This window comes from Corapipo altera, unplaced genomic scaffold (genome assembly GCF_003945725.1).
Source record: "Corapipo altera isolate COAL_440 unplaced genomic scaffold, ASM394572v1 22, whole genome shotgun sequence".
Taxonomy (NCBI): Eukaryota; Metazoa; Chordata; class Aves; order Passeriformes; family Pipridae; genus Corapipo; species Corapipo altera.
The window spans coordinates 13,437,060-13,454,213 of record NW_020884886.1 but is presented as its reverse complement, the minus strand read 5'-3'; the positions used below and the strand labels follow the sequence as shown (position 1 = coordinate 13,454,213).

General features: G+C 33.2%; 1 protein-coding gene across 1 annotated transcript in view; it reads left to right on the top strand.

Moving 5' to 3' along the window:
* Positions 1-17,154, top strand: part of ARAP2 (ArfGAP with RhoGAP domain, ankyrin repeat and PH domain 2) — a 121,461-nt gene that overhangs the window by 64,544 nt on the left and 39,763 nt on the right. The window contains exons 18-23 of the mRNA XM_027642986.1: positions 1,091-1,193; positions 1,823-2,021; positions 4,043-4,106; positions 11,729-11,892; positions 13,888-14,100; positions 16,153-16,258. Of these exons, the coding sequence (XP_027498787.1) occupies positions 1,091-1,193; positions 1,823-2,021; positions 4,043-4,106; positions 11,729-11,892; positions 13,888-14,100; positions 16,153-16,258 (849 nt within the window). The remainder of the gene's footprint in view (positions 1-1,090; positions 1,194-1,822; positions 2,022-4,042; positions 4,107-11,728; positions 11,893-13,887; positions 14,101-16,152; positions 16,259-17,154) is intronic.

Sequence of the window (17,154 nt, the reverse complement as noted above, 5' to 3'; positions counted from 1 at the left end):
CATATCCCATTTGTAAATTAAAAATATCACATGGAGATTGACCTAAATCTGAGTTGCATTCCAGTGATACTTAGTTTCTTTAGGGCAACATTTTTGTTTAAATTATACTTTGGGTTTGTCTAACAAACTCCATAACACTTGCTTTACATTTTTTTAATGTCTATGTATGTATGTAAAATAAAAATATCTTTCTTCAGTATAATACTGAAATACTTTTAGTTAAAAAACAAAATTGTCTGCAAAGAAAGCATAGTCTATTCAGTAAGCTTCTGGAAAGGATAAATAATGATGGGAATAAAGGACTTTCACCAGAAAAAAAGAAAAATCACTTCTGTCCTCAAACCTAACCTATTGCTATCTCCACGTGGCTCCGTTTTAGGATAATGCCTAAATTAAAAACATATTGGATGAATACTTCAATCTTCACAACCTCCCATTGTGCTTTATCTGTGATTGGATAGTTTTATGAGAAATTTCCTAAGATTTGATACTTCATGTAGTTGAACAACTGGTCCTCAAAAATACCTGTTCTATTAGTCAGAATTAAGTGTTCATATAATTTTCAAAGTGGTTACTGAAAGTGACACAAATTACTCATGTTCAGTTCTCCACATTTAGACGAATCTCAGTCTCCAGTATTGAAAGGTAAAAGCAAACTCCATCTATTTGGAATCTAGACAGAGGGCACAAACAAAATCGTGCTATAAATTGGTGAACCATAATTTGTAAGTTAAAGACGGACCGTAAGTTCAACATGATATTTACTTTCCAAATTCCTCACTAATTTGAATTGGTTTGCTTTTTCTTCTTTTGCTATCCTTATTTGAGAATTAAAAATAGAAAAACAGAGTCTATCTGTTTAAATAATGGTATAATTTTTAAAAGAAAAAACCCAAGAATCTCCCTTGATCATGCTGTGTTATAAAGTACTCTATTATTAGCTGGGCTGTACTTGTAAGATTGGAGGAAAAATGCAGAGGGATTCCATTCCATATGTATGAAATAATGAAAAAATACTAAAATAAAACCCTTGTGTGTCTACTCTTATGAAGGCTAAATACAGCTGCCTTTTTTCTCTTGCTTGCTTTAGGGACATCTTTACCTTCGAAATCTACTTAATGTCAGAACGTGTTTTTCAATTTGGAGCTGAAACTGCATATTCACAAAGAAAATGGACTTGGGCAATAGCTAAGGTAATACTGATAATTATCTTTTCCAGTTAGGCCAGGAACATTTGCACAAAGAATAAAGTGTCATTGTTAGCTTAAAATCGTCTCAGAAGCTATTGTTGATGACTGCTGATCTAACCTGTGTGTGAGTGTTTCTTGTGCAGGAAGAAATAATTTCTGTGATTTAATGTTTGAAACAAGATAATAAAATAAAATGCAAAAGGAATTGAAGCAGCATTTTAATGCCAACCTTAAGAATATATTAAAGGTACTCTACTATAAAGACATGTTCTATATGAATTTATTTCAGCAAAGTTGTTTATGGTTGCAATTCTATTCTTTTATTTGCTGCAACAGATTTCATAAAGCAATACCGTATTTTATACTGTAACAAATGTTAATAGTCACATTGCTAGTTAAATCAATTGTAGTTTAAAAAGCAAAAATATTAGAGTTGGAGAGTATGAAGGCAAAAAATGTTAAGCTTGATTTTTTTTTTGTAGATATGGGTTTATGAATTATATATCTGGAAGTCTTATTTCTGTACTGTGACCTTCATCCTTGAATCCTATAGATTTGCAATGTCTTGATTTTGTTTTTTAGGGGCAGAGGGTTTTTTTTCTTCATCTGACTCACCCCATTTTCTTTGGTAGCATTTTGTTCCCCCTGTGGCTGAATCCTTGTTAGAGAGAGACTTTGACCTGATTGGCCAGCTGTACTACAAAGATCGCCATAACCTGGATCAGTGGAGAAAAGGCTGGTTTGCCATAGAGAAGTCGAGCCTTTATTTTTGTCTTGAAATGGCGAATGCTGAAGAAGAGTGCATATATCTAAGAAGGTTGCAAGAACTAAGTAAGAATTTTGTTTAAGGTGTAGCATTCAGGAAATGTTTTTCGGGATTAATTCACTGTTAAGGATATTCTATTACATTTCAAAATAATAAACTTTGGGAAGCTCAGGAACTATTCTTTCACATGAACCAGATGTTTTTCCCACTCTTATCTAAATGTGGATTTGGTAAAGTTCTGTCTTAGGGTTTTTTTTTTTTCTTACTTTGTGGCACACACTAGAGAAATTTTTCACAGCTTTATAATGAATGAAGGCAATTTTTATTTCAGTTGCAGCAGTATCTTTCTTACAAGAATACAGAATTGAATAATAATATATAAACTTTGGGATTATTGTCTCATATTTTTGACAGGGCAGAAATACTCCCTGCAGAATGTGTTCTTGATATGATTGACAGGTCTAGTTTTAACACACTCAAATATACTGGAAAAGGATAATTCTCTCAGAAAACTTTCACAGACTAATAGACTTTTCTTTTTTCTATTAATAAATATTTTTTGGTCAATATCACGGTGTGGAAAGATAAGAATATTTGTTCAAATGGTCTTCTAGGACCAATTTTATATCACTGTTTGTAATTATGCTCTGAATCCTCTTGAAACATATCTGCCCTATTTGTTTTCATATTGAGCAAGACAATTGGTTATGTAGAAAAGTAACTATAATTTGAGGTTTTATACGGAAGTAACATAGAGAAGATAATTTAGCTCTTTATTTATGGTCCTCTTTATAAGTACTGTCAGGTTGTGGACTGTTTTGCAGGAGCTTGCCTAAATGCCACTGGGCTTTCTACTGTTTATTTACTACCACCTTATATTTGCCATCAATAACACTGTGAAGGTGGTTTTTAATCAGGAATGTTTTTATGCCTCTAGCTGACTTTTTAACTTGTGAATTCTTTTTGATCTTGATTCAGAATTAAAAGATTAGGCAGTAGGAAAACTGTTCGTGATACTTATTTTGATGAGGCTACTGTAATTGCTTTTATCACAATCATATTAGCATCCAAAATCTGTGCCTATCTCATGTATAAAAATAAAACAAATTTAACTTTCAGTTAAGAATTATTTTTGCTTGGATTTTTTAATATTAGCTGTATTTCTTGGAAATATCTCTACTCCTATCTTTTCTTTGATTTCTGCTTTCCCCAAAATAAATCTGCTCTGCTATTAATACTGATTTGTTTAACTGAAACTTGACAGATAATGAAACATTTGTGGAAGTATAGTCACTTAGCTTCTTGATATTTGACTCAGTAAATGTAGGTGATGCCAGGAATATGTGTGATACAAAACCAGCATATAACATGCAGTGTGTTTATTAAGCTTCATTGATATTCAGAACTTTACTATCTCTGAAAATTAGTTGAAATAAGATGTGGATTATATGTAAGACATAAACTCTGAGAAATTCACTTTTCAGAATTTTGAATTAGTAAGCAGGTTACATTGAATTTACCATTTTTAGTATAGAGCACAGTATAGTTTTATAAGCACTGTTACAGGAAACTATCCAGATGTATTTTTTGTATTATGTATAAGGTGAGTGTTTTACAGGGTGCTTTTTTTAGCAGTAATAGCATAAGACAACATAAAAATGGGTGGTGGTGATCTTCACAGTAAAACATAGAACTTGTGTTATGTTATTGTAAATGCGTGCAGTGATTAGGGTGCAAGTAAATTAATATATTCCAAAATTCAGTTTACTTCTGAATCATTATGTCTTCTAAAACTTGTTTTTACAAGTTTAGTATAATAAAACACCGTAGCATGTTTTCACAATAAAAAGTACATGTTTAAACTTTCTTCATAGTCTTGTATTCATTATTCTTCTAAATGTATTGTGCTACTTTGTGGAGTTTTGTTTCTATTATCAGCAGTGTTCTTTATTTGTAAAGTTTAATAATTCCGTGCTCCTTCTGCCAGTAAAGATCATACTGAAAAAGCACACCTATGTATGTGCATGTATGTGTTTGTCTGTATGTGTCTGTGTAGATCATGTGAATGTGTGTGTTTTGTTTTCAGCAACCAGTAGTGTGATGCAAAACGGAGAGAAAATAGATGTCCTGCTGCTCGTTGAAAAAGGAAGGTAAGGTTCCTATCTGATTAAAGGTTTGATCTGGTTTTATATTGATATTTTAGAATTCTTGTGTGTTAGTCTTGGAGTTTTTTCGCTTGGGGTTGTTAGGAGGAGAGTAAATTTGCAGACTTTTTAAATGAGGGAAAATCTTTGTGTATTAATTACGTTTTATGTCTATGTCAGGAAATTCTAACAAGAACTACTTAATTAAAAGCAGTTTTCCCACTGAGAAAATTATTCCCATATTAGTCTGCCAATAATGGTTTCTTCAAAAGGACCTAACTTCTTTTACCGTGTAAAAACAGAGTACCTTTTTGGAGCATTAAGTACATCAATCACTCTTATGTCTCAGAATTCTGTCCCTTAATCTTTGTAGGTCAGGTTTGAGCGGATATGAATGAGTCCCCGGGTTAATCTTACTGTAATGTCTGATCTCAGTTAACACCATCCTAGCTAGGAAAAAACATACTTATGAAACAAACATGATCCATATTTACTTCCAAGTAGGTAATATTCTGTGGAGATGACTGTGTTGTGTTTATAGTGATATGAGAAGTTGAAACTTGAAACGAGGTAGGTTATTTCTGCCTCATATATAGGCAAAAATTCAAAGATGAAAGTAAAATTTATGGAAAATAATTCTTAGTTTGTAATAGATTGGGGCTTTTTTATTTCTATAATGGATTATCGGGTGTCTGTATAAGAAGTAGCACAGTGTTTACACAGTCTCTTGAACAGCCAATAATAGGTTAATAAATGAACATTGTTTTTCTCTTTGTCCGGCACACAAAAAATCCCTACAGATACCTTTGATATCTAATCAAGGTTGGAGTAACGTGTTGGAGAAATGCATTGTAACTTGTGAGTTCTACATTTTAACTCTACCCAGGATACTGTATAAGTTTCAGAATTCAGTAAGGCTATGAAGGCTAGAAAGAAACACTTTTTCTTGGGGATTTTTTACTTGTTTGTTTGCTGTTTTATTTGTTTGTTTTGTTTTTTCTTTGTTTGGGTTTTTTGTTTTGTTTTGGGGTTTGGGTTTTTTTTCCAAAGAAGTATATTGAAAGATGCAGTGTTAAGTAATCTACATACACCAGCCAGTGAATCAGAGGTTTCCTATTCAAGGTGTCGTCCAATAGATGGATCTAAACCTTGCATCTAATTTCGTAGGTGTTAGTGCTGAGCACAACTCTTACCTCCAAATCAGCGTTTCTTTCTTTATAATATATCTGTCAAGTAAGGGTAGGTTTTCCCTGAACCACTTTAATAATTTAGTGGAAATTCTGAACTATTTGAAAATAATTTCACCAGGGGCACTGGCAGATTAATGGTGGACATAAATATGTTTAATTTTTCTTCACTGAAGTCCACTATAAATAATTTAAATGCATTGTGTACACTTCATCTTAACCATTAAAAGCCATATGGGTATGTAAGCTTTGGCATAGTGATTCTTGCTTAGGATATTACTCTAAAAGTATCCAGATTTTCAGTGCAGTTGCGTGAGATTGCATCTTAAAGTGATAAGCAATTTAATGTGTGTGTGTGGAAAATGATTAAGTATAAAATCACCTTTGTCTTTAGACTCAATTACTGTAAATTGAAATAAAGCCAGCAATCCTCCTTGTGCCCCTTTAAACTCTAGATAAAGTAATTAATACCTCTGAAACATCATCAACATCAACTAACTGAAACATTGCAGTTTATAGTTTTCCTGTTTTGTCTGTCATTTTATATCAGTGCTTCTCTAATGTTAACTTGGAAGAGACTCTGATATAGCTGATGGCTTCCATGTTAATTTGTTAGTCACTTAAATGCAGGATAAATTATAAAATAGAAAAAAAATAGTATTGCAAGAATTATATAAAACAAGTATGATTTTTCCAGAATTAAGAAAAGTTTAGGAAAAAAAAAGCAAACACCTTAAACCAAAGAAAAAAGCAAACTGAAACCAAAACAAACCCATCTTCCTTTACATAAAGACATAAATGTGGTCAATATCTTATATCTTGTTAAATTTCATTAGAATAAATTATGAAAATTCCTTGAGGATTTTCATACTGACTTTCCATTACTTACAAATACTTATGCCTCTTTTTCAAATCTCAGTCATTGGGTTGATTAATTAGGGAAAGTCATACATTTACATGTATCATATATCTTTTTCTTTTACCCTCTTTTGTTAAATACCGTAGGCAAAAGAATGGCTTAAGTTGTTAAAAGTGGACTTCACACTTAAGACTGATTTCATATGCAAGTAAACATTTTCAGAACTGTAAAAACTTTAAGTCTTCTGAAATAATTATAATCTAATAAACCTATGAAATCTTGATTATTAAAAAAATACTTAATAAATTTGGGGTACATATATTTAACATTAATCTGATCCATCTTTACTCAGAAGAAGAATTTACAATTGATTTTAGCCTGTAATGTACATAATGCTTTCTTGCTTTTATAAAATACAAGAATTCAGAGAGAATACTACCAAAAGGCATGTGAGATTTTTCTGAAGTGTCTTAGACATGAATATGATCCACTCCTACCCCTTCTTTTTTCCCCTCTCTTCCTTTGCCCTGTTTTCCACTTGACACCCTGCTGTCCATTTATTCTCTATCTGACATGTTCAGCTAATGAAGACTACCAGCTCAGAAATAAGAAGTGGTAATCATAATATACATTGCCAAGTAGTAGCATATCATGAGAGGCTCAGCCACGCTAAGATATTTCCAAAACCACAACACTACTTTACTTTTTAAGATTGTTGTCTTTTTTGAAGATCAATTCACTTGCTAAATTTTCATGATAGTTCTAGACTACTTCTTAACTCTATATTATTTTTTTTCAGATCAGTTAATGTTTGTGTTTGGGTATCTTTGCTAAAGTAAATTATAAAGGAACGCACACTCTTTTATGGCACTTATTGGTATTTTATTGCACTCTGGTCTCTACTGGAGCATATTGTCTGGGCTGTTAGAACTGTCTCTAACTCAGCTCGAAATCTTGCCTTTATACAACACTGTTTTATGCCATTATCAGATGATCATTTGTCTCTTCTTGCGTTCCACTTTCATAGTTGAAATGCTGCTTGACGTTTTGCTAGAAGTGGCAAACCATTTTCCAGATTTCTGTGTGTGATGCTTCCCTTAGTCACATAGAGTTGTCCTCTCATTTGCTCCATATTCAGTTCGGATTTTTTTTTTCCTTGATCTCTCCCCCATATTTTTAAAATGCCTGAAGTGATTGGTCTCCTGTTGCCATCCCAACAGAATTTGCATACTAGATCGGTGAAACAGCTACTCCTGTGTACTTTGACAGAGGACAACAGAGAAATTTGTACACTGAAGAGAGGAAAGCTGTCTGAAAACAGCTGTACACAGTAGTTTTAAAATATATTTTCTATATATAGAATTTAATGTAAAATCTAATGCTACACTTTAAGGAAACACAGTTGTGCAGACAATTCAGTTTCAATTATTTCCTATTTTTTCTGTAATAATTTAAGTTCTCTCTTAGGTGTCAGTGAATGTTTTCAGACCATACTGTAATCCAGATGGTGCTTTTCTTCCCCCTGTTATGCTTCTCTTGTAGTTAGCTCTTTCTTATTATGAATAATAAACCTTCCTTATATACCGGCACAATTTCTTTATGGTGATGGTTCATAAATTACAATGCTTTCTTAACCCTTTGATGATAGCAGTAATTTTTCTCATAAAATGCAGCTATGGGCACAAAATTCTAAAATCCAGGATTAATCTAAACATAAGACTTGGATGGAAAGACTTATGCTTCCAGTATGATGTGCTGGATATAAACTCAATATCCTTCAAAGAAATATTGCTGACCTTCTTTACATGTAACAGTAATTAGTAGTGGAATTTCCATGCTTTAGCTGCAATTTGATTTTCTAATATAATTTCATAGTGATGTGTATCTTCTTTGTACCTCTGTTTTCAGATAGGTGAATTATCAGAATCACTTGAAAATTGCCAGAGGGCACTAAATTGTGCTAATGTTGATTTCTCACTCTTCCTCCCCACAAACCTTACCCATAATCACTTGCTACCACTGCTTTCCCATTGCGGAGTTGTACAGCGAAGCATACAGACATAGCTAAAGCTAGGGGACTTTACAAGATGGGCTAAAGATAAGCCTTGCACTGTTGTGGATGAAGTGTGGTCGCGTGTGTTGTTTGTCTAACTGCTGGTGCAGAAGGATGTGCTGGTAGTCAGCAATAAAATTGAACAGGAAACAGTAGCTTCATTAATGTTGAGACTAGGTGATTGTGGACTGCTGCAGTAATTTGTGCCAATTCAATTCTCTCAATTCACTAAGGCAGAAATCTACCTTGGCAGGCCTTCTTGTTTGATCGAGTACTTAAATTATTAATTTCTTGGGTATGGATTTTATGTGCTTCACAAACATAGCAAAAACTGCCATTATTCACCATGTAATCACTATTGCTAAATATTTGTTATGAAGTGTGTGCTCTCTATCAATTTTTTGAACTGGAAAAGTAGCATATATGTAAACATATTATAGAAGGCACTGAATTTATATTGAAGGAATACATTTCAGTTCAGAGTCTGTGCAAAATATTTGGTAGTCTTCATGATATATCTTCATAAATGTTGCAATACAAATTCTTTCAAACATGATTATTTCTATAAACCTATTAAATTCCTCAGTTTTGTGCCTCATGGGATATCACTACATTTCAGCCAGTGTTAATGCTTAGTCTTAAACCTTGGATTTAATATAACTTTATATTTTGATAATGACAATTAGTTCAGTGAGAAATGCTTGTATTTGTTGTTACTGCTGTCTGAAAACTGTGTGAAAGAGATGATGAATTGATGTGAAAAAGAAGCCAGATCTGCAAAGGTGTCTTTATTGCTTCATGAAGTTCTATAGGAGACTTCTACTGTGCTTTGAGGAAAGTTCTGCTCAGTTGCTGGTAATTATTTCCTCTTCATTCCTTCATCATCCTTTTCATTCCTTCAAGGTTCATGGAGATCAACAAATTATTTTGAATTAGGAAAAAAATAAATTTAACATTGTTCAGTTTGTCTGAAAGGATTAAAGGTAGAAGGAATTATTTAAACTTCTTATTTGTAAATTGTTGTATGTTTTTATGATTTAAATTTATCCTAGGTGTACTCTCTCTGAGCCAAAAATTATTGAGGTTTGAGATGAGCTTTCTAAACCACTTCCACAGGAAATTGACTCGAGTTCTGAACTGTGTCTGGCACTGGTTTCATTTCCTTTTCTCCCATCTTCACTTCTATGGTATTATAGTGAAATTGCATCTCAGATTTATCTTACTTTTTTATGTGACCACTCTGGAGATTTTTTGACTGGGCAAAGTTAATTATTTGAAAAATAATTAGTTGCCTTCTATCAACATCCAGGTTAATAGCAGCAAGATTTTTCACATTTCTGTTTCTTATTGGCAACTTCTCTTTCCTGACTGTGTTGGTCCTATGGGACTGCTACTTAAACAAATAGCACATTTTCTTTTTTATAACCTCTTCCTTTGTAATTTGAATGTTAACAGCTTCTGCCGTTTTAGAATTTTAGAAAATTTAGAGAACATCATCTTGGTAGTTCTGATATGTTTTTTCTAATGTGATACATTGAGAGGAAGATGGAAGGATCCATAAAATACAAGGTAATTTTTTCCTCATAGTTTAGGTAATTCATATATCACAGCAGTTGATTGACAGGCACATGATTTAGACTTTAGTATCTCTGTGAAAAATACTGGTAAGTTTATATGACTTTTGAAGTTCAATATTGTATTTTCTCTCTCCCCCTATGGTACCAATTGATTGATATGCAGCAGAGTTGCCCTTTTCTTGTTTAGCAGTAATAATATTTTCACTTTAGACTATATTGCTTCCTGTATATATCATAATGCTTTAAATAACAAAATATAATCTGTTGAGACTTCCATTTATCCTTTTACATAATACCATAATATGAATTCTGGTGTTCTGCAGGGAAAATAAAAACACTGTAATATGCATATATGTGTGCATCTCTTGTGTTGAGAAGCACCATAAATCATTTATAAATTATAGTCCTAACCTCTTCTGATCTGTGAATAATAATACTAAAGGAGTAGGGTCTCATACACTGTCAAACTTTTTTCTGCTCATTTCAAACTTTTTACTTTCCTTAAATGTATGGCAGCAGTACTAGAGAATGTTAGGGTGATGTGTTCTTTGGAAGTCGTTGATTGAGAACTACCTGTTCCGACAGGTCTTAAGAAAAAGATTGAAAACATTGAATTAAGCACACTCGTTTTTGTGCAAAAATATGGCAGCTTTATGCAATTTATTGGTTTTTTTCTTAGAGGAAGAGAGAGACTGTGTTTCTACTACCCAGGCATGTAGTTAATATGGATAACATGACTTTGGAAGTCATGAAGTAAAGACTTCTTAAAAAGGGGCTTCAGTAAGGTGAAATATTTTAGTGTCATGTACTGTGCTGTTGAATGGCTAATGGCTCAACCTGTATGGTGAATCCTGGGTCTGTGCATGTAATACATTGACTGCTTCCTCACTTCCTACCAAGATAGGAATGGTAGAATGGAAACATTTATAAAAACAAAATTGAAAGATGCTGATTAAAAAAAAAAAAAAAGAAATCAGGTATTCCCTCTTTATATAAAATACTTGGGTTTTTTCTTTTCTAAATGAAATAATCAAAATGAATGTTTGTTTTTATTTTTTCTTCTGTTTTCTTATATTTTTCTTCTATATTTTCTATTTTTTTGATGGAAGTGTTTTCATAGAAGTTTGGTAGAACATTTTAACTCTTTGTCATTAGGAAATAAATTGTCATTAGAGAAAACTGATCCCTGACATTTCTTTCATGGAAGACTAAGAGCATGTATGTAGAAAAGTTTGCTTGCCATTTTAGCACTTTAAGAAGTTGTTTATTGCATACATGCATATAGATGAACATACACTCTTAAACTTTTCCATTTTAGTATTTTCTCTTTCTGTCAGAGTGGAACAGAGTTTACTATAGCATGTTTTAATAATAAAGCCGGAACAGGGTTATGCTTTGAGATAGACAGGTAAAGTGTTGCACTAACTTATTCTGCCTCAACTCTTACCTTTTTCATACATGTTCCTTAGCTCTGTGATATCCTGAGTGTGATTGTTTTGATACTTGTGTAAGAGGGAAATTCAGTATGTCTCAGCTACCCTACAGAACAACAGGAATGGTGGGTATGTGTAGTGTGTAGGGGTGTGAATAGAAAAGAAGGAAAGCTTTTACGATATTGAAAGTTGTCTCTAAATCTGTTTCCTGTTTAGCTGTGGCTTGGACATATGAATGCAGAGTGTAGGAGCAAGACTGAAGAAGAGTAATTAAAATGTTGGCAGGTTCTATCAAAGGCTTGTGACAGTGTTTGTGGATCTTCTTTATCGTGGCAGTTGGGGAAAAAAAAAAGCTGTAATAGACCACCATCACAGCTTTATGTGGTGGAAGGTACCTTGACGTCTTACTCCAAGTGTTTCTTTTTTTTTAAAGATGGACATCTGTTTTATTGCTGTAGTACAATAACATAATTTTTTTTTATTTCTTTCCCAAATTCAAAATATTTTTATACTTTTCAGAACGTTATACATCCATGGCCATACAAAGCTGGATTTCATGGTCTGGTATACTGCAATTGAAAAAGCAGCAGGTACAGATGGTAATGCTCTACAAGATCAGCAGCTCAGCAAAAATGATGTTCCTATTATAGTGAACAGCTGTATAGCATTTGTTACACAGTATGGTAAGTATAGTGGATTTTATTCAACCTAAGATCATTTGTATATTACCTAAGCTCCCCCAGTATCAGATCTCATTGAATGAGTTAATTTATTACTTAAAGTCATGCCCCTCGTTAGCCTTGCCACTTTTTGATGTGATGTTGAAGTACACTGCTACACATCTGAGAACATGCAATTTGAGGAAATACAACTTGGTAGGTTCCCTTTATAAACACCTTCCTATTTTAAATATTGCCTTCTTTGCCTTATGTAACTCAGCCTTGAGGTCCAATGCAGGCATCTCAACCCTGAAAATAAGCTCTGTGAACCAGGAAAAGCATGGCCTGAACTGGTCAGCACATCTTCTGGGAAACTGGTATTAACCATGGAGTTGGTTCAGTCTTAGGCTGCTGAGTTTTCAGTGTTTCTTCAACCTAAGAATGTATAGTCAGTAACCATTTGTTTAAGTAAATTTTACCAGCATTATTTTCCATAGCATTAGGTCATACACAGATGATGTTTGTGTCCTTTTACTACTGCAAATTCATCAGTTTTCTTCTGAAATGCTGAATACATATCAACCCTGTGCCAGTCTGTCTTTGGGATAAATACCTCTGTCAGTGTGAGAGCCCCTAATTTATATTTGAGCGGTTAAAGTTTAACTAAATAGCCTCTGAATATGGCAACACTGCATTATGGTAAATAGTTGTATTGGGGTTACAACTATTGCCTAAAACTAAGAAAAATGTTTTTGTTAAATTATTTTGTAATCATTAGTAATAGGAATTATTCCAAGTATAGTTTACACCATTTCATGCACTGATGTGTTTTTAAAACAGGGTAATTATGTCTGCCACTTAGAACAACTTCTGTATTCTAAATTAAAATTCAATTTCCTAATGTCTTAAATAAGTCAGATCTTTATTAAAAATAGTTTTTTTCAGGATCAGCATTACTGGGTGTTAAACTGCTCATTTGAAAGCTGAAGGTATTATTTGTATGCATTACTTGCATATATACATCTTTTTTTTGTCACCATTGTAGAGGTTTTGTCTTTAGTTGTAGTCCACAGAAGACAGATGCAATCAGGTTCCATAGCTGTTCCTGACAGTAACAACACAAAGGCAATATTGAATGGAAGTGCATGTGGGCATTGCAAGAAAGGTGAATTCTAAGAACGTAAGACATGATTTCATAAGTTTTGACAGAGTACTTAATTTGGCAGGTACATAAGAAAAGCAGGGTTTTATGTAAAGTACCAGTCTCTTTCAAGAAATGTGAATGCAGAAACACCTTTACAAAGAGAAATAGGACTGCACATCTGTGAAAAACTTACACGAGGTTTAAAATTCAAAAGTTTTGACTACTCTCATATGCAATGATTGAAGGTAGTCTTGACTTTGTTTTAGACTATAAATTTTCTTTGAAGTTGACTTCCATGGTTTAAGTTGTTAAATGCAAGTATACTGGCTGCCTGATGTCTTCCAGAATGTGAGAAAAATCAGAAAAAAGGAATACTTTCTACTAAGCTTGAGGCTTTAAAGAATAAAATGTTTTGGATTGGATGAATGCAATGATGCTTTGAGTCCTAAGCTGAGTTCATCAATAGGGTAATAAAATAATGGGAGTTTTGCTCATGAAAGCAGCTGTGTTTTATTTGTAAAACAATACTCATCATCAAAACTTCTTTTCTTTACTGTACCTTTTGAAAGTACTGTTTTAGGAAGTCCTGAGGATATTTGAGGATTTGAATTTCCTCTAAAGTACTCCTGAAATTGTGATCTCAGACTTGCTTAATATTATAATGTGTATTTTTGCAAAGAGATCTAGTTGGGTGTAAGAAGACTTGGTAGTGTTTTTACTAATGAAGTATGTGCAAAAGGTCAGAGTGATTTTGGTAGGAAGTACAATGTGTTTGGCACCCACGTATACTTTTCATATAATGATGTTTGGAATTTTTAAAAGAATACTTGATTTTACATTCACTTGGTTTTCTACCCTGTATTTCTGTACCTTAGGTTTAGGTAGTAAGCAGATCTACCTTAAGAGTGGTGACTCTTCCAATGTGACTGAACTGCTGGAAAGCTTCAAAAAAGATGCAAGGAGTGTTAAACTAAGAGCAGGAAAACATCAGCTTGAAGATGTGACTGATGTATTGAAAAGTTTTCTTTCTCAAATAGATGATGCACTTCTCACTAAAGAACTTTACCCATTCTGGATCTCTGCATTAGGTAATGTATTCAACAACACTCAGTAGAAAAAAAGGTTGTATGTACAATTTCAGTATCAAATTTCAGGGGGATTGTTAGTTCCTTGCCCTCTGTCAACTGTGCTGTTTGGTAATCGACCCTATAATTGTGGTGAGGAAAAAAAATATTTAGAGCATGGCTGCAACAGACTTATGTCAATCAGAGAAAATTTTATTGCCTTTAAAAGAAACAAAATAATAATAACAAATAGCAATGTTTACCTGACAGTACGTTGTAAACAGTAGACCAATATTGTCCTATGTCAGAGTTGGATCAGACAAAGTAAAAAGTGATGATTTACATGTTATAGAAGCATTTAAGGTAGAATTCAAGAAATAGAGACATGTTAGAGTAGGAGAAAAGCATGTACTCTGTCTTTTGACCATATATAGTTAAAAATGGCAAAATGCTATCATCTGCTTGATAGTTAAATGACAGTCTTGCTGCCTAAATTTTTCCTATATTTTTTATGAACATTCAGACAAATTTACATATATTAACAATGTAAACTTGGTAACATGTTATTTAGGTTTTTTTTTCCTTAGAAATGTTAAACTTAATTTGAAAGAAAATATAACTGGCTTCCTGTTACTGGAGATTATGATGTATTTAAAACATGATGTGTGTGCCTGTGTGGTTAGAAGCAGAACTATGAGATTACTAATAGATTAATCAGTTATTCGTTACATAAATTGTGATAATTTTTATAATGTTCTTTCAAAATAGCTGCAGTTCTATTTGTTTCTATATTGTAGTATTTACAAAGTGCAAGAAACAAATGGTTTTACTGTGAGGCTGTGCTATAAAATCGCAGTTGATGCATAGCAGTAAGAGATGCATAGGAAAAGCTAAGATAGAACATTAATTTCTAGGTGAATGCACAGGGAGCATATATTTACTGTGTGGTGAGTTTTGTCTTCAAAAAAAGGCATATTCCTATCTGATTTTGTTTAAGTTCAAACATAGGCAGATTGCTTTATTATGAACCACTAGAAGTTCAGGAAATTCAAGTGTTATAAGTATTACACATTTTGACCTTTAAACTCAATTTGAGTAAACTAGAGGAAAGACTATTAAGAATTTATTCACTTACCACAAGATTCTTCTCATCAGAAATCAGAAAAATCTGTGGTAGTTTACATTTAAGATAACTTTTTTTTTAATGATGTTATAGTGATTTCACTTCCTGATATGCACATGGGGCTAAAATTCTGCTTCAGCTTTACAGCAGAGAATCCTGTCCTATTATAGTTAAGTGATACTGAAAGTACTTGTGGGAAGACTAAAACACTTAGGAAGATAGAGTAGAAGACCTTTAAAATGTTGTTTTGTTGTTAGTTCTTTTTCTTTTAATGGAAGAGATGCGATGGAAGAGATTAACTTGGCTTACGTCCCGAGGAGGAGTATGCTCTGTAGTATCTACGCAGTACATGGAGACAGACTTGAGAGCTGTGACTGTCTCAGATAGTCATTCCCAAGGCTGGAATTCCTGTCATTGGCCATGCCATTGTTCAGCTATGTGTAACTTTGTATAACTTGTTCACCAGCCCTTCCCCTTCACTCTCCTCTTATCAGTCTTGTATACTTGGTTTTCAAACTACTTAGGGCATTGAGACACTTTTCCAGTAAAAATTTAAAATATGAAAAGGTCTTTTCCTTTCTCATTTCTGGGAGCTCTTAGAAGTATGTTTGCCCTTGTGCATACATAGCTCTGCTCACACATGTACATGCACAAGCTACAGATTAAATATGCTTTGAGAGGAAAAGTAATTGCTATTCTGGGATTTAGTCTTAAACTGTAGCAAATGGTGCTTGAATATAGAACTGTCACTCTTTGTTGCTGTTTCTCTGAACTGGTGCACAATAATAGAGTTTTTTAATAGTAGATTGTCAGCGCTGCCTTTATGAAGTAGAGGTTGGTTGGGTAAATAGTAATTTTAAAGGACTGGATGATGTTGTTATAGTTAATGAGAACTGCTTTTGGGTTTTGGTGTGCATTGTTATTAATGCTCAATGATTATTGTTTTCTGGCAGATACACAGAATGAAAAGGAACGTGTGAGGAAGTATGGAGCTTTTATTCATTCGCTTCCACCAGTCAACAGAGCAACTTTGGCTGCTTTAATTGAACATCTTTACAGGTCATTGCAAACAATGCATTGTAGTAGATAAATTCTTGTAATGTGTTCTCAGTATAACTCTACCATATATGGAATGTGGCTTGTTTCATTAACCAGTAATCACAAAAGCTTACCTAGTTGCGACAATTAATTACATTTGAATCCCTTTAATTGATAATGTGTTTTTTCTTTGGTTGTAATTTTGGCAGTAGGTATCTATAAAAATCAATGGATTAGAACAGCCTTCTAGGGAGAGAGGGCTGCCAGTGTATGTGTCCAAGTAGGGTAATTTTTGATGTATCTTCTTAATACAGTCTCATTTCACTCCAGTCAGCTAGTCTTCCAGAGGATTGTTGCAAATCGTTCTTGAAATTAAAAGATTTTTTTCAGTGAAAATGTCCTTCTCTACAATCTTTTTCACATAATAACTTTGAGAATTGCCTACCCTTTCTCGTTTTCATCAGTGCTTCATTTTACAAGGTAGGTAGTGGTAGAGAATATCCAAAATACAAATTTGTTTAAGCACCAAAGGTCATGTCTTCTTCCAAGATCAAATAAGGGGCAGAAAATATATAAAAAAATATGTGATTGGGTGGTTCTATGGTGCCATGGTTAATATTACTGGTCTATAGTGTATTATATCATCTATTGAGCAAGTCAAATTATATTTCTGGTTAATTGTAGTGAGTAGAGAATGTGGAGAAAATTCTCTTCACAGAATATTGTGTTAAAAAATAAGTTACATAGCTAGGTACATAGCAGATGTCATTTAAAAACTATTTATATTATTATGGAATTAATTGGCACCATTATTGGGAAAAAGATTATAGTATGTATTGTGTTTAAGGATATTTCTAAGCATATCCAGTTTGGAGATATTAGTATGCTGTTGCATCTGTTCTGAAAGTAGTTTGAAT